Genomic DNA, 24,086 nt, shown 5'->3' on the forward strand with positions numbered 1-24,086 from the left:
GTCTCAGCTCCTCTATTCAGTTCTCTCAAAATGAAAATCTCATATTCCCACATAATCACCATACTGCCCACTATAGGCCTGTGTGTGCATGTGCACACATGCTTGTATGCGCGTGCACACACACACACACACACACATGCACTCGTGCCTCTGTGCATACTTCCCTGCCTCCCTTAAATCTTTAAGTAGCTTTCTGTTGCAGGTGAGTAAGATCAAAGTGCTTTAACTTGGCCTTTGCTTTCTTCTTTAGTGTCATCTTTTGCTCTAAGGAATCCATTCGTCATTGTTGCAGAACATCATTTTATTTTAAATCACAAGGCTTTGTGCACACTATTTATACTGTCTGCAGTGCTGTAACCCATCCAAAACATTCTACAGAGACAAAATTCGAATTGTATCAGCTGAAAGACCACTTGCTCAAATAATCCTTTATTAAATCTTCTCTGTAGGACAGAAACTTCACTTAGTGGGCAACTAATTTCTGTTCATTTGATAGTGTGTTACACATTTTATAAATAAAGAAAAAGACTATATCTTTTTCTGATGTGATTAACATATATTAAAGTATGAAATCTATAATCTATTTTGTCAAGATATACCCAGTAGCAACAAATACAGAAAGTTAAGTACTCAAAGTATTAACTGTAGAAAAATTAAATAGCAATAACACAAGGAGAGAACAAAACAGGTGTACGCCTTCTCAAAGGCTCTAAAATTGTAACTCAAATTTTAAACTGATTTGCCTTTAAAGATAACATTTTTGTAAAGTATATAGATTCATCATTTATGTTACTGTTTAATTAAAGGTTTTATAATGACAGAACAAAACAAAGCTAGATACACACTGATTGTCATTAAGATCTCTGCAATATAATCAGTGTCAAAACTGACTTAATGGTAATAGAAAATTCGTGATTCCCCAAAAGATGATTTCCTGTTTATCTGGGACTGACAGTGGCAATTATAATGTTGTCTGTGGCTGCACAAAGATGGTTAAAAACTATGTCTATCAATCTTTTTCAATTAATTTTTAATTAATGTTTCTAAGTTGTACTATGTCATGATTTTAACAAGTCTATTTTTCTGAACTTTTTTTTTTTTTTTTTTTTGGTTGGGCCCAATGTTCTCCCTGGTCAGAAAAACACATTGCCTACTCCCTTGAGGAGGGTCACCTCCTTAAGCTGTAAACCTTTAGCTGACTGCAGAATATGCCCTGATCTATCCTAGCAGGAAGAGTATAAAAACCTTCTAAGTTACAAACACCTTAATTTTAAGATTTCTTGAAAATAGTACCTGCTACATCTTTTCTTCATTGTCACATTAAATTTATTATCTTCTTAATCTCTCTAAGGTTGAACTCTGAGGCCGTTACCTCTCCGCATACTCGCTAGTTTTCTGTCCTGGACTTGCTCTTTTAGCCTAATGTGCAATCTCCTTTACTCTCTAGGCCTTTGTAACTTTTAATGCGTGACTCAAACTTGTCTTTTGGTTCTTCTAAAACTCTTGGCTAGTTGGATGCCATGACCCTCCACTTTGCAGCTAATGTTCATGTTAGTAGTCTTAGCTTCTGATCTAGTCTCTACTCTGACATGATGATGTGAACTACTTCCATGGGATATTATGACATCTGAAGTTTTATGCTATCATCACTAACATGGAACCTGTCTATCATCTTATCCTTAGTTCATCATTATACTATGGTGAGCAATCTTATAAAAACTCTGTTATACTCACTGTGATATTAACAACTACCACTTGGGCAGTATTTCTGAAAAGCGTTTTAAATGCTTTTACTGCTTATTTCTGGAATAAAAAGTGCTGCATATGATAAAGCCACATTAAGTTAAAATATATACTGAGTAACTTTTATTATATGAGTAAATCAGGAAACATACCTCTTTATGACTATACGTCATGTTTCATATGACCGTACTATCTATTCTTTTATGTTGGCCTCACATTAATTCACCCTGATATCATAACTAACAAACATAACTAAGTAAGTAACTTAGCTAATAAATATTAACCTCTATGTAAGTTCTTCATTAAGTAATAAATATTACTTAAATAAATATTACTTAGCTAATAAATATTAACCTCTATGTAAGTTCTTCCCTCCTCTCTGACCATTTGGAAACCATTGTTAAATCTCTGGATTTCCTTTCTTGTCTTTCTTTCTACTTCATTTCTCTTCTGTCTCAAAATCATTATTGCTAGACTTCTCCATACCCTGCTCAAAGATAACTTCTCAATCTGGGAGTTTGCTATTGCTATTATCTGCCCCATTCCTTTTGGCAGTAAGGGTCCTTCTACCAAATTCATGATGTGAAAATGCAGATTCATGGCCCACTTACTATCAACTGAATTAGGATGAATGCATGGGACATGGGGAATTCACATTTCTCACAAGAATAACTCAGGGTATTTAAACACCAGTAGTTAGATACAGGCAACAGTATGTTGTGGCAAAATTGATGACCACTCTTTCCATGGAGTTGCTCTCCTCTTTCAGGTACTGAATGAAACAAGTTGCACTGTAAAATTATAAAAAACATCTTTTCCTGCCCTTCAAAAACTATCTGAAGAAACGTTTCTTGGGGAGTTTGATCAAAAGTGAGGTGAGCACAAGCAGAATACATTAAATATCTTAATCAGCTGAAAGATAACAAGACCAACTGGGCACAATTCTTTCTACAGTCAGAGTCTTGTTTTTGTGGTTGTTGCTGTTGTTTATTTTGGTCTATCATCAAACACAGCATTCTAGTTGGCTTTCCTAAGGACTCAAATTCATTCTAGCCTCATCTGGTGAGTGAAAGATTAAATGGTGTAACACTTGTACATTCCAAGCAAATTTGGAATGTATCTAGTATGATTACTTTAGCTAGATTTAGTATGCACTGCTTCCTCTTGAAAATATATAATTTTTAGATGATGCAATCATTGTTGAATCATTAACTAACATTAATGACTAAAATTAAAAAACTTGTAGAGAATCAGCGTTAAGAAAAATATTGGCAGTTATAGAAATGCTTCTTACAGATCTCCTGTAGTTATCTATGTAAGCAATCATGACTATTAAAATCAAATAAAAAAGTTGGGCAATATAACATAGTAGTAAGAAAATAATTTCTTTTTGATTACAGATACTTTTCTCATAAACAAGTAGACAATTTATTTTAAAGCACTTCAAACATTAAATGCCACAAAGACAATAAAAGAGAACAGAATTAATCCATGTAAATGGTTGATATAATATTTTAGTGACTTTTGCAGAAGCTTAAATCGTATAGCCATTTCTCACATTTCATGAAGAAAATGTGTCTTTTCACAATACAATGATTTCCAAATCTGTGAATGCAATGTCTCAGGGGTTCTACTCATTGAGGTCCACATAGTATATTCCACATTTATCTAGTCAACATGCAGAACTCAAGTTTCAATTCTCTAGCTCAAACTTTCATGCACCAATGTTGACTTTAGTATAACTATCAAATGCATGGCAATGTGATACTTTCCCACATGCATATCTTAAAAGGACTAGAGTCAGAGGGAATGAGAACCTGAAGTCTCAGCTGATGCATGTCCATTATTTAAAAGAAAATCAAGCTCAAAGTGATTTTTAATTTAGATCTCCCAGGAGATGCCAAAGAGCCACTGTGGCTCCAATTTGCTATATTTTACTACTCGTGGCACTCTTATATTCTTTCTCTAAACTTTGGGATTACTCATATACTTGGGATTACTCATATACTTTCTTCAGTTTCAACTGTCTGAAAAATATAGTAATTGCTATCACTTGCCAGATAATTTGACATTAAAAGAGGCACCTTTATATTGTTTCCTCTTCAGACATCTAACAGGGACCTAATTCAAGCAGGCTGTGGTCATGGCTCCCTGGACAATGTACTGGATATGACATGGAGGATCTGCTAACCCAGCTGCTGGGGAAGGCTTTATTTCCCAGGGGAAACTCTTGCACATCTGGGGCAATACAGTCTTCACTCTTAGTTTTGGATTCTCTGTCTAGTGACAGACACCTGTGCTCTGGCAAGGGTAAAAGTAATAATCTGTGGATAATGTCTTATGAAAAAATGCTGGCATGCTGAAACAGAAAAAGCCTCTCTCTTCCTTTTTATTTTTTTTAAAATAAATATACACTGTGCAAACTAAGTCTGGGCACAGAAAACATCATGTAGGAAACATCACCCATCGTTTTGGGTGATCTCATTTGGAATAATAACCATTTAAGATCCTGAACATTTTAAGATTGAGTGTTTTAAAGCTTTTCTTTCTTTATTAGCTAAATCGTCATGAAAGCAGGACAATGCATGTGTTCCTGATAACAAAACTAATGTTGATATTGAGTTGAACAGTCCAAAGTTTAGAAATTTTAGACTAACCAGAAGGATCTGTGAGGTCACAAGATGAAACAGTCAGAAACCAAGGCAACACCATCTTTGGTCAGGCTTTGCTTTGCTTGAGAATCCAGAGAAGTCTTCCTTCTGTTCAATACTATGATTCTGGAACTTTCCATCCAAAAATATCTACTGAAATAAATCTGAACTGTTTATCAATCATACTTAAAATAAACACATGTAAGCCACTGAACCATGGGAATTCCACAAAGGGCAGGGAAAAAACATCATTGTAGCCACTTAAAAGTATTAGACAAAGTAATACAAAATTTTGCTAACAGTTAGAACTTGGATGTAGTCTCCAGCTTTGAATGCTTTTATATATATTCTTCCTTTTCCTTGATAGTTTGTTTACTTGATAAGAGGAACTCAGTTCATGAATCAGATGTAATTTAAAGTAGACATTTAAATAACTTTAGTAGATCCATGTTGATTATTTCTATTGAGAGGGTATGAATTTTAAGAAGAAATAACAGTGTGAAAATTAGGGCAGAGTTTTCTCTTGATCAGTTTTGGATCTGCCCCAGGGTCTGGTGGAACACATATCTGGGTATGTCTAGGTTGGTCATGTAGGTATAACTTTGGGATCTATGTCTGGTTCCTCAAGTCTCTTCTGTGATTGGTTTCTTGGTCTGCTTTCCAGCTTTCGCATCTAAGCAACTTTACTCAGCCACGGACTGATTATCTCCCAAACTTCAAATTAAATTCCTTCCTTTATATTGTGAGTAGTGAGTACTGTCTCCCAGTGACAGAACAAATCGCAACTAAGGTAAGGTCTAGGATCAGGGATACACAAGACATCGTGCTGAATTTTCTATTTGAGTAAAGATTTATATCCACCCAATCACAGTGGGAAATACTGGAGGAATTCCAGGCAAAAGTCAGTGGTAAAGGCACTGAAACTATAGGCCTTGCAAGTTGGTTACTTTAGGCGAAGGCAGATCAGGCACTTCCCAGTCCCCAATTCTTATCCTGTACATAGATGTTTGAACACGAATATCTTTAAGGCTCCTATCAGTTCTACAAGTCTGTGTTTTTCTGGGCTGTACCATCGTCTCAAGGAAAGCAAGTAAACACCTTGCATAAAGAAAAATTTAGGAAACATTATTTTAAAAAGTAAAATATTTTAGTAGAGTTTTAAAAGTATGAAAGAAATTATTCACTCGAAACAGTGAGAAGAATTAAATTTAGGAAGAGGAGAAGACATCTAAGAAGTGTTATTTGGGGTGGTTTTTAAAAATAGATTTTATTTGCATTCTAATGCATTTATAAAATAATATGCTGTTATAGGAAATGAATTCACATAAATTTCATGTAGAAAACTAAATCTGATTGCTAGGACATGAGAGAAGCTCCCTGTCTTATTTACCTTTCTTGCTGCTGTGATAAAATACCTGACACACCAAGTTAAAGAAGGAAAGGTATATTTGGCTAACAGTTTGTAGAGGTTCTAGTCCACAGTTGGCTAGCTCCAAGGTGACACAGAAGAGGGGCATCACAAAGAGAAAGAGTCTATGACAAAGCAGAGTAAGTAGCAAGAAGCAAGCAGCAAGTCCAAGTGACCATAGTAACTTCTTTCTGCCCCATTTTATCTTCGATCTAGGGTACTGGCCTTAGGGCTGGTGCCAAACCAATCAGTGGACTGGTTTAGCACTCACAAACACTTAATTCCAGTATCTGACACTCTAGATCCAAGTTCTCTGAAAAAGACTCCACCTATAACCACATGAGGCTTTGGTGAGACATGTACACATAAGTCATAACATTTTTATATTTCCAGAAGACAGAATTTAAACAACAGGTTCAGGTTTTCCTATGTTTTTATATACTCAGAAAATAAGGATTTAGAACTACAAAAGATATGAAAGTCCAAATAGGCCTACATGTAATTTTCAGTTAATATAATCGTATTAATGCTGCTATTATAATACCTATTATTGAGAACTATTCAAAGTGCCTTCTCTATAATCAGCTAACTAGTTTGTAGGTTGTGGTGGCGACTGGCCAAGTTTCTGACCTGGGAAACACAGGGATTGTGTTTTGCGATCTATAGGATTTGGGATTAAAATAACCTACTTGAGATGATTTTGAGAAGGTAGACGAGTAGTACTTTTTTCTTTTTCCATTTGTACTCTCTTAAGTGAATACAACAAAATCATTTTTGCCTTCCTTGAGTTTCAGGATTATTGGTGATACCATGAAATAAAATGAAAGAGTAAGCTCATGTAGAAAGAACCAAGGGTTTTAATTTAGTCATATTGAGTACCAGATCACTATTTAACTAATTACAGTCCTTTTAATAAAAGTACTACTTGGATATTCACTTATAAAAGGAATAAGATATCCAACCAACTGGTGTGAGCAAAATCAGTTGGTACAGAAATAATTAGAAATCATATAAGGATACTAGCTCATTTGTTGTGTGGCTTCACCTTTTTTTTTTTTTTTTTTTTTTTTTGCAGTTTTAGGGGTTCGTGCATGCAGGGCAAAAGCTCTGACACTGTGCACCATTCTCAGCCCATGATTTGGCTTTTGTGTAGTTTCAGTTTTCAGCCAACCATGATTCAAATATACTAAATAAAAGGCTCTAAAACTATATCATAATCCATAAGCTTTAAACAATGAGTATTGTAGTTGTTTCCACTGTATTATTAGTTGTTGTAGGTCTGTTATGGTACCTAATGCATACATCAAACTTTTTATCAAAGGTATATATGTATTAAAAAACATACTTGTTTCAGGTACCCAAGGGCTCTTAGAATACGTCCCCCACAGATAACGGATATTACTGTAAAACACTGACTTTACGTAAGGTAGACAAATGTTAAAGTGCTGTTGAAAAGAGCAACATAATATGAGTTTGTTTGTTGCTTTAGGGTATTATGGTCTGCTACCTGGTATGTAAACATTCACACAGTATTAAAAGTTGGAAGGGAATTTAAAGATCATTTTGTAAAAATCTCATGGTGTAGATAAGCAAATGTATGCTTCAGGAAGAGTAAGTGGTTTGAATCAGTGGAAGAAATACAAAATATAATTACCTTAAAACACTTTTAAAAACACTTTTTATGATTTTTTATGAAGTCTCACTTTGTGGGAAAAAGCACTTCAAATTATTAAGGTCAGTTCTATATTTCCTTTATCTCAACAATTTTCATAAAGAAGCATGACCTTTATATGCCACTGAGATAGGTTTTCTTGTTCATAAATTTTATAATTTCAGTTATATACTATATACAGACATAATTTATGTTGATTATATATAGGCAGAATCTCTTAGGTACAAAGGTAGTATTCTTCATTTACTAAGTATTTGTAGGAAAAACAGATGAAAGAGGGAAAGAACAAGTGTTTAGGGAAGAAAATGTACTGTACAGGAATACGTTTCTAGCCATGGAATTAATGTTCATATCTTATTAATGCACTAAGCATTTATCAGGCTCTGAGATTGCAGCAAGCTCTATGCTTGGCACCCAAAAATATTTCACAAAAGAAGACACGTCTATTTGGAATGGCTCTTCCGCTCCCCCAGAACCGAGCACAATTTCCTCATTGCACCAAATTTCAAGTGTTTACAACTTTGGAACTCAGGAAGAATGGAAGACATACAGGGAAAGGATGTAGAGAAGTGTGAAAACAGGTAGTGATGAAGGCAAATAAACACTAGATGTGGTTGTGCCCACTTCAAAAAGTTATAATAATCTTTTTTTTAAAAAGCACTAATACTCTTTCTTTTATACTGAACATTTATATATCTTGAGGCAGAGTAATCATTTAAAACATGTAGGAACAAAAATGATCAAAATTAACTTTATTTTTCAATTATATAATTTTAAGAGAACATGTTCAACAATTTCTAAACTTGGCTAAAAGATGAATTGTTTTTGTGTTTCAAGGGATTATAACAAATAAGTGAAAAGGAATTGTTCCCAAGTTTGCTGCAGCCAAGACATCATGACTTGGAAAGCAAATATTTTCCAAGAGTTTAAGAAATCTTAAAACTATCTCTGACTGTAGAAGTTTGGCATTTGGCATTCTTATTCATGCAAGGGCTGATAAACTTTACATAGCTAACTCTGGAGAGAGGATACGTAGGACACTTTACAACTGGTTAAGTTCAGATATAGTCATAGAGCAAAGCCTAAAAACAAACTCATCTGAGATTTAGGCAATATTTTTAATGTAATGATTATATTTGTAGAAAATAATAAACATTAGGATGCATCCTTCTGTAACAAATCAGTCAACAGATTCAAATTCTCCACAGCAGTGTTTATGCATCTGAATGAAAATTATCTAGATTTTAATTTTTGCACTGTGAAAGGGACAACATTTTCTGGAGGTAGGCAGTGAGCCATCAGCATCCTCCTAGGAGTGAGTCTTTCTTACCAGGCTGCTTCATTAATCTTGCTACACACCTTAATTCACTGACTCCTGTCACGATGTGACTCAAATAGAATTCTACTTTGCCCTACTTGTGCATTCTGACTTATGGTTCTGCTACTGTACTTACTGAGCTCTGTGAACTCTTATGAATTGGACAGAAAACATACTTGAAAAATATTGTGCCTGTTATCCAATAAGAATGGACATCTCCTGCTGCCTCGTAAGAATGATTTCTTTGTAGGTCACATCTATTCTAACTGCTAATTAAATATTTACAAAGTTTGTTGAAACCTCTTTGAATGAAAGTAGGAAACCATGTTCATTTGAGTAAGCAGAAATTTTCGGCCTGCAATATTAAGTTTAATTCAAACAAGTTCAGTCACTTTAGATAAACAAGTAAAAGAAGTTGAGCACCTTCAATGTACAAATCTCTGGGTCAAACAGGAACATAAATGTAAACATTCCAAGAACTGAAGATCAATCAGTAATTAAAACAGTCACATTATTTAATTCATATCATGTCCCTCTGGGCTTAAAGATGAAATTAGATTCAAAACACTCACCACTTTAGTATTAAGATGTTACACTATTCTTTAACATACAAAATTGTATTGGTTACATAAAGATGCAGCATTTTCTGTATATTAACACATTAATTCACATTATGTTCATTAAATGTTTGAAAGTATTTTAGCATGAAGATTTCATTTATTGTACCCCAAAATAAAAATAGCATCAAAGTCTTTTTGTAGCTCCCCAAACACAGTTAGGGAATAATGATCATATGCTAAAAAATGTAAAATGCAATTTGTGCTGTGCCCCATTTACTACAAAATCACTATGAACAATGCATTTTGTACAGTATATTGCCCTAGGGAAACTGGATCAGCATCAGGAATGAATAAAGAACATTGCATTTGAAATCAGCTAATTCTGCTTCAGCGCTTTTAAAAACTATTTGTTATGATATTACTTCCTGTCAAGCACATAATGTGATATTTCCATCAATAAAAATAAACAGTTGTTGCAATTTCAGCATCCCTCATTTTCCACTTTTTAAGCACTAAATATTTAAACAATGCAGACCTGAAAGTCTCAGGCCAGTCATCTGACCCAGGCATCTCCTTGCCTACATTACAGCAGTGCTCCATGCCGGGACCAGTGATATCACCCAGACACACACAGTGGCTGGCAGCTGAGGTCCTTACCTGCCCACAAGCCAGGCCCATTCCTCTCTCTCCCATGCCATGTGGACATGATAAATTTAATTCCAGGGCATCTGCTCCAGAAGCCTTTAGACAGAGAAGGAAAATAAAGAAAGTACAGAGCTTTATTTGTAAATTGATATGCTTATGCTTTCCATTTTACAGCTAGTAGTGGTATACATTTTAACTTTATCAAATTATAGTATGTAAAATAACAAAATATTTACTGAATTTTTTTGTTTTTGGTCTTTTTCCTTTTTATCGGTACCAGGGATTGAACTTATGACTGCCTGCTTGCAAGGCAGGCACTTATGCTGCTGAGCTAAATCCCCAGCCTCCTACCTTAAGTATCTTAATACCAGTTAGCTATGTCTGAGTCCACTTTCTTGATTTTCTTTACTCATTAGTGAGTCTGCTTTTTCTTCTGTACGTTTGTGAAAATCTGATTGATCATTCCAGCTTGTTTTCTATCATGGCTGCATAATGACTTTTTGATATTCTAATCCAATTTAAGAATGCTTCATGTTATTTGAAAATTATTTTAAATCATGCAACTTTCTTTATACTGAATTGGTAGTGAGGGTGAAAAAACCTGATGATCTGAATTCCAATCCTAGGTCTGCTGCTAAGGAACTGGGGGTGCTTTGGACAAGCGGGTTAACTATCCTTGTCCTCTGATAAAGTGTGAACTGCAAATAATATGACTGGCCTCAAAATCACGTCATGGGGGAATTGTCACCTTAGTTGAGATTGGAATTATATGCAATACTTCAATTTTCTTATTATTTTTCAGTTATTTCAAGTATTTCAGAGCTCCTCTAAATTTCTTATGTGGCTGAAACTGAAACAATTAGCAACAAATGGAAATGGAATTAATTGGTTTTTAAAGTGGTGAATACCCTTCAGGAATATAGAGGCCACATGAATGTTCCCACTCAGTTGGTGTCTCCATTACGCATATTTCCCTCAAAATTTATAATTTATAAATTTTATACAATTTATACATAGTTAGCATAGTTGATAATAATAGCTAAAGTTAAATGATTATTTAAATCATATGGTAAGATACTTTATTAGATATTCTGTATGTTTTAGCTTACTTCAGTCTCAAAATACCTCTAGCAGGTATATATATATATCAGTTTTCCTATTTTACAACTGACAGAACCAAGGCATTAGAAGTACAAGTCATTTATCAACACTCTACAACCTATTATTAGTAACTGAGTGATGAACCTAAGTATCTTGAATCTAAAGCTTCCATTCATACACACTACTGCAACTTATTAGATATCACTTATTCCATGTTTTGGATGGTTACAGTGTTTAAGAAAAACATAGCAGTTGGACATATTTATGCTTCTAAATTAAAGTAAAAATTAAAATATTTTAAAACAAGCTATCCAACACAAAGCATTATTAGGGAGTTATTATTAAAAAATTTCTCACCAACACATATTGACCAGCTACCTCTGCAAAAGGTTTTGAAATTAGCACCTAAGCTTGAAATACTGATACAGTAGAGCTCATGGAGACACCGAGTGGGAACATTCATGTGGCCTCTATATTCCTGAAGGGTATACACTACTTTAAAAGCCAATTAATTCCATTTCCAGGCAACTATAACCATTGCAAAAGTCTAAATTGCCAAATTAGCATGAAATGTTAAATTAACTGAAACTGGACAGTCTGCTTCATGTTAGTCGCAAGCTTTTTAGTTTAACCACTTAGCTCAAAATTTATTCTACCTTATCTAATAATTGTAAAATAAAGTAACCTCATGAATGCAGTGTAGAGGAAATGTTCATTTATTTATCATTCATCTATAAAATGTGAACATGTTTTTGCATATTTTATGGATTTGAATTCCACCTTCACCACATACAGGTTGTATAAGCTAGAAAACATAAAGTAACTATATTTTGCCTCAGTTTCTTTACCTCCGGAAAACTGGAAAACAATGTTATTTATTGCAATATCTACAAATTCGACAAATGTATATGATCTGGAGCAATGTATGTAATGAAATTAGTATTAAGTGTAATCAAGTTCCATCTATCTTTCTATCTATCTATCTATCTATCTATCTATCTATCTATCTATCTTGATCTTTTAACTTGTCCAAAATGTGCCTTGATCTGAAAAGATTTTCAAATCATGATATCTTATATCACCTGTACTTCAGAGAAGGAGAAAAAAAGAAAGGAAAAAAAATATTGAGGAATTCTTGAAATAGTGGAAGTTGTGTGACTTCTAAATTTTCCTGAATCATTTTATAAAATATATCAGATAAACTAGGGTAGCAAACCCATCAATTTTGTACAGAATATACAAAAGTCTTCTTTCTCCTCTTCTTTTCTTACTTCTCCTGTATTCTAGGTGACATCAGGAGCTACACCATAGCCAGGTATTGGAGGATTTATAGGTCAAATATTTTGAATTTAGGAAAGATAAAAATATTTTGGGTAAATGGAGAAGAGTAGTGAAGTCACTGTAAATAAACTTCATTTAGGGAGGAGTAACCAATCTTGGACTGCATCTGATTTATATGCTTCCTCAAATGTGATGGCCTTAACTTGCCACCCAATGGCACCCTCTCAGAGGGTCCAGTCCTTGTTGCTGTTTTCACTCACATCTGTCAGCTCTCATGGGTTCCCTTAAAATCAAAGCTGGGTTTCATTAAAAAGATATCCAATGCTTATATCTGATTGGGAGCACCAGAAGGGCCAGTGCTCATGCCTAACCAAGAAACTAATGTCTTTTCCTCCAATTCAGGATGTAGATGAAGCATCAGGCCACATGGTACAGAGTCTAACTTCCTTAGAAGCTGCCTTCAGTGGACACAGCACACAGAGGAAGGTATGGTTACATAGTATGCGATGTGACCTATGAGAGGAATCAGCCAGTAGATGCATTTTTTACCCTTCCTCTCCTCTAACTCCTAAGTGGCAAGATGGGACAGTATGGCACATGACTGAGCAATCTGCTTTAGTTACTTGTGAAGCTGCTACAGCCTCTGAAATGTACCATTCAGCACTTATTTTTCCTTCTTCTCTCTCATTTTTCTTTTTTCTTTGGGTCATATTTACTGCTCTGGCATGATATGCTTCAATGAACCCTTCCCTTATGCTATGACTCAGATTCTGTTTTATAAGCTAATACACATTAAGAAAAAGTAGATTCCAGGTCTAGTAAAATCTATTCAAAATTCTTTAAGATTATCATTTTAAGCCTTCAGTAACAGCTCAATTTGGTACACATCTGACTAAATTTAAACTGTAACATGTCCACATTTCAGAGGCTGTTTCTTACTCACTTTTTTTTTTAGATGGCAAACAAGATGTGCCTCATAACTTCTTTGTGTATGAAACTGTAATAGGCTAACAAAAAGCAGGAAAATGTAAGAGCTATGTCTGTACCAACAAAATTGAGCAGAGTCCAACTATACTTCTTATTTCATGAAAAGGTTCACTAAAGTGTGAAAGTTTTCTAGGAACTGCTTCTTTTTCGTGGTGCTCAAGAAATATGATAGTTCAAATCAGGTTGAGGGAAGTGTAAAACATTAAGATCAGGCATATTCTAAGGCTAGAGGGCATAGGAAAATTTATTCGGTGTAGTTTCATATCCAGCATAAAACAAACTTTTCTCAAGAATATGGCTAATACAGAGAAGATGGACTGGCCATACATTATCTTTTACAAACGGAATTTAGCTCAACAATATACTTTTTTTTTTTTTTATTTAAAGAAAAGGAAACGAAAAAAAATACATGGAAATTTAAAAAAAAGGGTAGAAATAATTCTAAATTACAGACAAACAAAAGGTAAGAAATTGCCAGTTGATAAGTTACAAATTGTCATCTTCGAAATGGCTGTTCAGGTTATAGAATTAAAGTATATAGAATGACATTCAAAAAAAAATGACCCTACAAACCATTCTGCTCTATGGCCGAACAAAAGCTCTGTAATATGATTATCAGTCCCACCTATTTGTTTTACATCTCTAAGAGGATAAGGTTAACCATATCAAAACAGAACAGAACATTTTAAAAAAAATAAAAAAACAATTTAAAGAAATACAGATTTCAAAGCAAGTCCACTGGAGATCTACCTTATCTATCTAGCTTCTTACAAATAGCTGTCCCTAACTTCACCCACTTTCTATACTTATTGCATATTATAGAACTAATCAAATCATTACAGGATGATGGAGTCTTTTTAGGTCCTCAAGTTCCAAATTAGGGAAGACAATACCAACTACCATCGCATCTCTCATTCTCTTTGTGATAGCCGTCCCCATCTCTGCATATGCTGAAGTTGAGCTGAAGAAACCAGTCCAGAGTCATTTTAATCAGCAAGCAATAGATTGCTAGAATTTATATTATAATGCTACAAAATAAGCCTCGGGTTTCTCAGGTTTCTTCCTCAGAGTATTTGTTCCTATCCTCTCTGTATTATAGGGAAAACCAAGTCATAACAAGACAACGAAACAATTTCCTAGATAATCATGCAATGGATAGGACTTATAAAACTGTAATATAAATGATCTTTCGTAGCTACTATGTTTTCTCTTGTTATTTTCAATAGATTTGTCGACAACACTGGCTTATTATAGTTAAACATACTATCACCTATTTTTATAAAAACTTATCTTTGACTGCATTGTAGTATTTGAGAGCTGTTACTGATTCATACCAGTATGGATATCCTTTACATCTTGTCATGCTTAGAGTAGTTTCCTCTACTTTTAGGGTTGATTCTAACACGCATACCGATTTCTAATAGGATCAGTCAAGGCCAACCAATAGTCTTATGATTCAGATACAATTAAGATCAGTCATAGTAAGACAATGTAAGTAATACAGAATTTCACCCTAAGTCAATAGGAAAGTAAGGATAGTTGCCGTGGTATAACCTGCTATTTTTGGTTCTAGAGGTCTGTGTCCTCAAATCTGATGTGAGTGGACAGACCAGAACAAATTTAATTCAATCTAAATATGTCACTAGGACTACTGTGTCTTTTAAATCGTTATACACCATTAGCAATGACCTCTGCTTTTTTTTTTTTTTTTTAAATATAGTTTCAGAGCTGTCTCTACTAAAGACTAGCTTACCGTCTCTGCCTCATGTCTGCTACTCCACTTTTCTGCTATAATTTGTCCACCTTATTCCCTCATTCCATGGTCTGCCCCGTTCACTGAGGCTTCTCTGCCACTGTAGCTGTAATCCTGATATCTCTTCCTCTCTTTCTCTGTAATGTCCTTCAGCGCTCTCTGTAGGGTTGGATTGGTGGCCACGAACTCCCACAGTTCCTCCTTGTCTTGAAAGTATCTTATTTCTTCATTAATTTTTAGAGAGAGTTTTGACGGATATATGAACTTAGGTTGCATATTTTTTTCCTTCAGGACTTGGAATATTTCTCCCCACTCCCTTCTTGACTTAAGAGTTTGTGATGATAAGTCTGCTGTTATTTTGATAGATTTCCCGTTATAGGTAACCTGCATCCTTTCTCTGGCTGCTTTTAATATTCTGTTTTTTTGGTGGATTTCTGGGATCTCGATTATTATATGCCTAGGCGTAGATCTGTTTTGGTTGTAGGTAGCTGGTGTTCTGTATGCTTCTTTTATCTGGATATCATTTCTTTTTGCTATACGTGGGAAATTTTGCTTTAATATCTCTGTGAATATTTTTTGTATTTCATTTTTGGATGTTCCTGCTTCCTCACTCACATTCTTTATCCTTAGGTTATGTATCTTTTTATCATCTTCCAGTTTTAGAATTGCTTCTTTCTGGTTCCTTGTTATTTTTAAGAGGCTTTTTCTTTCACGTTCATAAGCCCTAAATCTCTCTTCAAGTTTCAGAAGGTTGTCTTTAGTTTCTGTCAAGGCATTTTGCCAATATTCAATGGAGTTCTGAGTTTCCTGATATTCTCTTTGGATCTGTTTCATGTATTCTAAGTTATGCTTAAATTCTTCTTCAGATGCTTCTCTTTCTTTTCTGATTTCCTCAGTTCTTCCATCTGTGTTCTCTTGGGCGGGGCTTGTCATTTCTTTAATTAATCTCTTTATATCTTGCCTCACTTGGATCAGGAGTACATCTTTAAATTCCTCTATGAGATCATGTAAGTACTTTTTAATTTCGGCTGATGCTGTGTCGAGTAGAGGATGGTTACTGTGCTTGTTCTCTTCAGTGTTTAGTTCTCTTGGGTTTAATTTCTCCTGTTGAACAGCTGGAGGTTTTTTTTTTTATTTTTATCTCTTGTCATGTTTCTGGTTTCTTTCAGACTGTCCTGGAGTTCTCTGGCCCTCTCCGAATTGCTTAGGGCCTTTCAGAAGCGTGCTGGCTTGAGTTTTTGCTGTCCTCCCCAATTTGCTGTTATCTGGGGAAGGCTGGGATGTAGGGGCGGTACAGTCTAGACTCTAGCCTCTGTGTCAGTTAGTTCATAAATTAGGCTGTACTTTCTGGTTGTCACTGAGTTGTGACTATTTTGTATCTGCTTATTTGGCCCCAAGCAGAGGCTTGGTTTAGCCCCAGTAGCTCCTGCCAGTTCTCTTTGAATCAGAAGCAGCTGGGTAATGGCACAGGATTCTGCCCAGGTCCCAGCCGTTCTCTTCCAAACCTCTCTGTGATAGGTGCACCAGAAAAGCAGATCTGCCCAAAACAAAGATGGCTCCCACTAAGTTCTCTGTGTGGAGCTGAAGCCAACAAGTAATCAGGCTCTGCCAGGACTTAAGATGTCTTCCACCAGCCCTCCCTACAGGGCGACCTGGTGATGTCACTAAGCTGCGATTTCTGCCGCCAGGCTAATATGTCTGCACCAGATTCTGTGTTATTGATTTCCCCGTGGTGGCGGGCCAGCTGTTCTCTGGTCAAACCCAGCAGCGGCGGGGTTTTCTGTACTCACCAGGGTCCGGTGCAAGTCCTCGTTCCGGGACCGCCGCACACCAAGCTGTCCACTTTTCCCCCACTCGCGGCTCAGCGCTGACCGGTCAGATTTCTGTGCACCGTTTAGATTTGAATCGCCAGAGTTTTGTACATCCGCTCTGGTGCAGCGGTGCAGAACTGGCTGCTACTTGGAGTCTCGATCTGGGTCTCAGTTTCCCGCGGTCTCCAAAAGCAACTCAGCTTTTCGTGCTGGGTCCACGAGTCTGTTTGTTGATTTAAGGGCGCGGGATTTGTAGCCTCCGGTCTCAGCACGACTTTAAATCCTCCAGTTGTACGGTCTTGGTTAATAAGAATCGCTATCGATTTGTCTGGTCCTCTCCATGCTGTCTTTTTTTATCTTTGAGTTTGAATTCTCTGGAGAGATTCTTCGCTCGATTCCCTAGCTCGCCGCCATTTTCCTCAACAATATACTTTTAAAATATACCAATATTTATGTTTTAATCACACATGCACTCTTAAGTGTCTACTGAAAATATTAAAATAGCATGGCAGACTGTGGTGAAGTAAACAGTAATAACCTCTCTTGTGCCAATTTTCAATTCTAACAGAATTTATCAGTCTTTACTTGCTCAGGATCCTTGTACAGCTGTATCTATCTATTCTGCTTCCATACATATGTCATTTTTGACATCAGATTTAGTAATACAAATCTCATGACAAGTTTTCTTAACTTCTTATTGTATAATTTAATAATTAACCTACCTTAAGGAGAAGAACTCCATGAACTTAAAGTATACACATCACATCAAGCCACTTGCTAAATTTAAAACTGCCGGCATGGTACTGTGTTCTTTTTATTCCCAAAGAAATACACACACACACACACACACACACACACACACACACACACACGGCAGTACAGTTAAGTAACTTTGGCTGGAATACATTTTTGAGCTGTGATGGAATCATACTGCCAACGATGCTCTCTGAAGGGATGTGAAGGGCTGAGGAGGTGTGCTTCATTGGATATCCCTAGGCTAGTTCAGATTTAAGAATATAAGGAAATGTCAAAAATTGACACTATGTATGGATTGTGTACAGATTGATCTTCTAGATATGTAGGTTGCAATTGTGTGCAGAAATTTCACAAGCTGTTTTGATTAAATAGAAGCATAAACTTTTTTCTTCTTTATTTTTTGTTCTCCCTTTATTTATTTATGGTTTAGTGAATTTAGAAGTTGATATAAATAAAACTGCAATTAAAGAAAGAAATGGAATGTGGAAAGTATCTTTATGTTATCTAGTATACTATCATTAAAGGCTCTTGACATTTTGTAAATAAATTAACATATTTAAAAATTAATGTCCATTACTGAAGAAAATAATTTTTAAAAGTACTTTATACTTTCAGAAAGGCAGAGAAGCATGCAGCGTGATAAAGCCATTCATCACAGTCAGCTTAAAATTGGCAAAGCTCATACCAAGCCTAGGCTCTGTGGAAGATTTCATGGTCAATTAGGTAAATACATGTATAAAATGGACCCGGCACAGAAGATCATGAAGCCAATTACTGATCATGTTTAATTTCACCCCTCAAAGTCCCAGAAGTAATTTTTCCTCTTACAGTTTTAAAACATCCAAATAAAATGTACAATTAACATTTTTAACACTATGGAGAGCTTGACAATATTTTAGACTGTGGAGTCAATTACTTTGAAAGTCTCGTTAGGTTCAGCCTTCTGTGTTGCCAGGAGCTTTTCAAGAAACCCCAACTACGAGCATGTAGACTGGGTTCCAAGACAGCATGATGAACATAAGTGTAAATTTTCATTATGCATTTTTCTACTTGAAATACAAGTTTGAGGCACATGGTTAGTTGTCTGTATTTGTGCAAGATTAATTTGTATTGTGGAAAACATGCTGACTACTGTTCCATTCAGAAGCGCTCTGTCTGACCATTTTATGCACGTCTGTATTCAAAAGAGAACAGTATTAAATGAACCTTTTACATTTTAAATATTCAAGAGTTTTATATTCAAAATTTCCTCTCTTACTGTCAAACTAGTTTGCCTAAAGGCAAGGTAAGATCAAGTTAGACTCTCAAAGGTAGAATTAAATTTTATCATGATATCCATCATAATATGCAGTTTTCTTAATATGTAAATACATAGTATCTGAATTCAGAGAATAGAGGATTTCAGGTAGTATGTGAAATTCAAGGGGCTACTTTTATAGGATAGATTCCTTTTAAATTTACATTTCTATCATTTAATGAAAGCATAGAGTAAACACATTATAATAGAAATGCTTTGAGTCACATTTTCAATACAATTTCATCTGTATTATTTCTTATGGCAGCTCTTTACTTAAAACTAATATAAACAGGAGAAGAGAAATAAAACAATACACATGAAGGAAATCATTACCTCAGCCATTTTGGAAAGCTCCATCCAGTCATTTTTGTTGTAACTGCACATGATGCTAGCAATCACAATCTTTAAAAGGAAAAAAAGAAAGAAAACAAGTTCAAATAAGCACACTGTTATGTACAACGACATATTATTATTTGCATATTTCTAGTAATTAGACCTTAAATATATCTTAAAAGCTCATATGCTGACAGCTCAGTCTCCAGCTGATGGTACTACTGAGGGTTATTGGATCACATTATTTTGTCACAGTGACAGAAAGTTCACACACACACATATACACACACAATTTAATGGCAAATTATATAATAAAAATTTGTTTTTCTATTGGAAACTAATCATTAAAAAGAATAACGAACTAAAATAAAGCACAAGGTGAAGTTTAGAGCTTCAGATATATATTAGACACTTTCACTTATGATTTGAACACTTGAGTAAGGTATTTAACTTTTCTGATACTCAGCATTCCGATTTCTAAAATGGAGATAATATTAACTTTGTTAACCTCAGAAAGTGTCCACTGCAGTTACATAAATTTGTGCATACATGTGTTCATGTGAAAATAGTTTTTAAGTTCAGTAATATAATAAAATGTTTATTAACATAATTAATGGTAGATCTAAATGGCTTCAAACCATGGGAATGCAAAAGCAATTTTGTCATCCAATCATATCTTCATATTGCATTGTTTTAAATTTTGTTAAATTTTGACTTAATCACATTCTTATAGAAATCCTGGATTGACGGCTATATGGCGTAGTACTACTAACACTTGCTCTGCAGCAAGAAAGTCAAAGTTGAAACCTTGACACTACCACTAACTGGGTAGTCCTGGGCAAAGTATTTAGTGCCTCTACCCAGAGGACATCAGAAAGCCTGTGAGAGGGCCAGTGAGCCTTTCAACACCCGGATGACCTTGGCGGGCTCACTAGAGCACTGATGAGCTCTTCTTCCAACCAGGGGGCCCTCTATGGGCCTGAAAAAATGAAGATGACACCTCTTTCCACCTGGAGGAATTTGGCAGGTTTGGGAGAGCAATGGTGAGCTTTCCCTTCACTTGTAAGACAATAAGTGGGCTGCCGAGACCCCAGTGATAAGGTAGGGCCCCAGATGGGCACCCACCATGGAGACCTGGGTCTGACAACCTGGCAAGTCTAAGGTACTAGAAATAATAAGAGCCAAGGGTTGCTTTACATCAATATTCCTAAGCTAGTTATCCCAGGAAGAATCCAGGACTCAGCCAACTGGCCAATGGTGAGTGACTTGATCGACAGGCGATTGACTCCTGGGACACACCCAGTTGAGTCCCTCAGACAATTCATGAACCAGATAACATCCTGGATTAATTTCACACTTTTTCCTTTCGCCAGCCACCTACACTCACCATTGGCCAGACTGATTTCAGGTGAGCACTCCCCGGGGAACTCTTGGCACTGGGCAGCCCCAGTTGACTGTTCTCCCTGTTTGTGTGGCTCTGTGGCATTTTCACATCCTTAAGACAACCTAGGGCACGGTTTTTTCTGGGCAAACCTGTGTCCACACTCTAAAATCTCTCACGTTCTTTGGGTTCAGATAGCCTAAAGCAGAGATTTTTGGACCACCCACACTGAGAGACCCTCACTTCCCTTAAAACCTTGTGCTTTCACGGGCAAAACTGTTACTGACCCCACGTAGGCTCCACTCGTAAATCTCTCAGTGATGACTGGAATATATGAGTTTTTGGAACCTTAGCCACCATGTGGTGCCACAAACGAGTGATAGCTTGTTCTCAGGACCACGGCTTATTTATTGCCTAAATCAGTCATGGGAAATGTATTTTCTAACTTCCAAAAGATGCCTTTACAATGTCTAATTTCCAATTTACATACTTTAAAAATTAAAAGTACCATAAAAACTAAACAATTAACTTTTTTCTGCTGGGAGGTCTGGCCAACCTACCCACTTAGCAGCAATTGTTGGCCCAAGAAAGGAACATTTGACCCCTACATTCTCAGAAACTTGTATGATTTCTGTCAGGCCAGCAACAAGTTATTAGAACTCCCTTATATTCAGGCTTTTATATTCTGAGAACACGCCCATCTCTCATTAAGTCTTGTGTTCCCGCTCAGATACTTTTAACTAACTCTACCGCACCACAAACTGTTCTGCCCTGACCTCAGGATTCACTTGACAACGTTCCTCCAGTGTTTTCCTGGCCACCGCTTCCCTACCCCCAAAATGGTTCCTCACTGTTATCTCCCGCTGTTCGATTGTCTTCCCCTCTGTCTCCCAGGACCCATAAGTATCCCAGCGGCTCTAATCCCTCTGTTAGCACTTCCTTGCAGTTTCTGACTTATTCTCCTGACAATTCTCTATCCCCTACAGCATTCTCACTGCCTGCCCACCATACTAGGTCTTGGTCGCTATGTCCTTCCAGCAAGCAGCGTGACTGTTGCAGCTTGTACCAGGAACAGTTGCAACCCTCCGCCACGTGACAGGGCGCTGCCATCTTGGGATGGAACTCATGGTCAATGGGCGCCCCCTTGTGGCTCCTCTTGTGAACAGCAACAGCCGCCTGTTGTGGTCCACATGAGGTTTCATTGTGCTGCCAACAGCAATTCTCTCGCTGCAAGGCACACAGTGAGACGCGATCTGCTTGTGTTTCCTCATCCCAGGATAATGGGCAGCCACTCTGTAGCTGCTCTACAGATAATTGCTCGCACACATCTACCAGACAGATAGCTGCCCAATGGCCCTCTACTCCACAATCTTCTCCTCAGGCTCTGCTACCACTGCGAGAGCAAGCTGGCCCTGAGGGACTTGTTAATATACATGTGCCTTTTTCCCTTTCTGACCTTTCTCAGATTACTCATAAATTAGGTAGCTTCTCTGTTGACCCACAGAATTATATCAGGCAATTTGATAACAACTTTTACAACAGGTCCAGGAGGCAAATCAAAACCCAGCTGTGTTCCTAAATCGGCTTTCTAATCCTTGCGCCCCACAGGCAGTTCCAGCTTCATGTGCTGCGCTGGGCTGCCTCCCAGCCCCTCCCCCATGAGCCATCCCAGACCCTCACTCCCCCATGCGCTGTCATCACCTCCACCTTACATGTTTCCGGGGGCAGTCCCAGCCTGCCCCCGCGAGCTACATCCCGCTCGCTGCACCCCCACACTGGGCGTGCTCTGCCGGCGTGCCGCAAAACAGCAGCTCAGTGGCTCCACTCAGGCATTCTGTTTTTACAATTCAGTTTTGCTCAAAAGATGCTTTTTTTTTTTTTACAATTCTCAAACCACTTAATCAAGGTTATTGGCCACCTGATAATTTTATCAGCCTTGTTTATCAATCAAAGCCTTCACCAATCTCCTATTTAACAACTAAGGTTATAAATTCCTTTTTGTTGGAAACCACTAGCTCTGTTCCAAGACAAGGGTTTTGTTAAAATTTTGTCTTGGTTCATACTACTGCAAATAACAGGTTTAAAAAAAGTAAATGTGTTCAAAATTTGACAGTATTAGATCAGTTTTGATAGATTTATTCACAAGATTGGTAAACCTTTACTGCAAAATGTTTCCATTAAAATGAGATTATACTCCAAAAGGGGGAAGGTAGACTAAAGCCTTTTTTATTAAATATATAATTCCACACAACACCCTAAAAGCAATATGCCAAACAGATAAACTGCTCTCTGATCTAAAATGCCAATATTAAACTCCTGCATACTTACTTAATTCTACTGTAGTCAAAATCCCAAACAAAAAAGGCAAAACTTGACCTTCAAACCTTAGAGAGATCTTAATATGGTTTTTCATATTTTTAACACTTTTGACACTTGGAGTTCTGAGGCAGGTAAAAACCTACACAAGTGGAGCTGCCTGGCCTCCCCATGGACCACGCTCAAATGCAGCAGAAGACTTTGGGCAAGAAAATGCCCCATCCTAGTGTTCTTTGAGACCTTACTCCAGGGCTACTGGACTGTCCTAGCCACCAGAGAGTGGGTAAGCCATCCTAACTTCTAGCCCTCACAGGAAATGTCGACACTGCCAGATTCGTCTCCGACAAAAACTTGCTGCTGAAGACTGAGGGGGCTCAGGGCCAGCAGCCCCCTTTGTGGGTGTCCGTCTCAGAGTCCAAGTTCCACTAAAAGTCTCAGGTAAGACATTCTCTATATTTGTGGACATAGAGGCCATATATACAGAGTTCTTCCTGAGTTTTCAGGCTGCTATATTAAGTCCTCAATCTCTATGACAGGGTATTGATGGTTAACCTATGCCATTTACAAACAGGGCCTATTTTGTGCAGGTCCCAGTCTAAATCTTAAAATGCTTTCACTCCCTTGTGTTTATGCAGGCTCACTTAGACACAGTTAGGCCTCAGCAGCTTCCACCTGTTATCATTGGTGGACCTCTCCTCAGTGATATAAAACCACCCCCTTCCTTTCTTATTCACCAATTTGTCAGACAACCCTGGTCAAGACTGACAGATACATTTTGTCTTCTCACTTAGTTTATACTTTTTTCAGGATACATAAAAACCTTTCCCACAACCAGGTAAACTGCTAATACAACCAGGTTACAGCGACCCATGCCTAAATCAAAGTTGCTAGACTGCCATTCTGGTTTCGCATCACTCAAGCCCTAGATCTAACCATCCTTTTCCTACTCATCTCTGCCTTACCAAGGCCTGGCAGCCACAGTTAACAGGCTAAGTCATGTTTTGTTATCCACTTTGGTTCCTAATTTCTTACGTTCTATTAATGATCATTTTTACAGCAGGACTTTTTAACAG

General features: G+C 36.8%; 1 protein-coding gene across 4 annotated transcripts in view; it reads right to left on the reverse strand.

Moving 5' to 3' along the window:
* Dpyd (dihydropyrimidine dehydrogenase) overlaps positions 1-24,086 on the reverse strand; it is an 816,845-nt gene that overhangs the window by 257,907 nt on the left and 534,852 nt on the right. For all 4 annotated transcript variants that reach the window (XM_003478953.5, XM_063254705.1, XM_063254712.1 and 1 more), the window contains 2 exons: positions 19,317-19,385; positions 10,010-10,093 (listed from right to left, as the gene is read on the reverse strand). In XM_003478953.5, the coding sequence (XP_003479001.2) occupies positions 10,010-10,093; positions 19,317-19,385 (153 nt within the window). The remainder of the gene's footprint in view (positions 1-10,009; positions 10,094-19,316; positions 19,386-24,086) is intronic.

Source organism: Cavia porcellus, unplaced genomic scaffold (genome assembly GCF_034190915.1).
Source record: "Cavia porcellus strain 051 isolate PalLab524CR breed Dunkin Hartley unplaced genomic scaffold, mCavPor4.1 scaffold_1, whole genome shotgun sequence".
Lineage (NCBI taxonomy): Eukaryota > Metazoa > Chordata > Mammalia > Rodentia > Caviidae > Cavia > Cavia porcellus.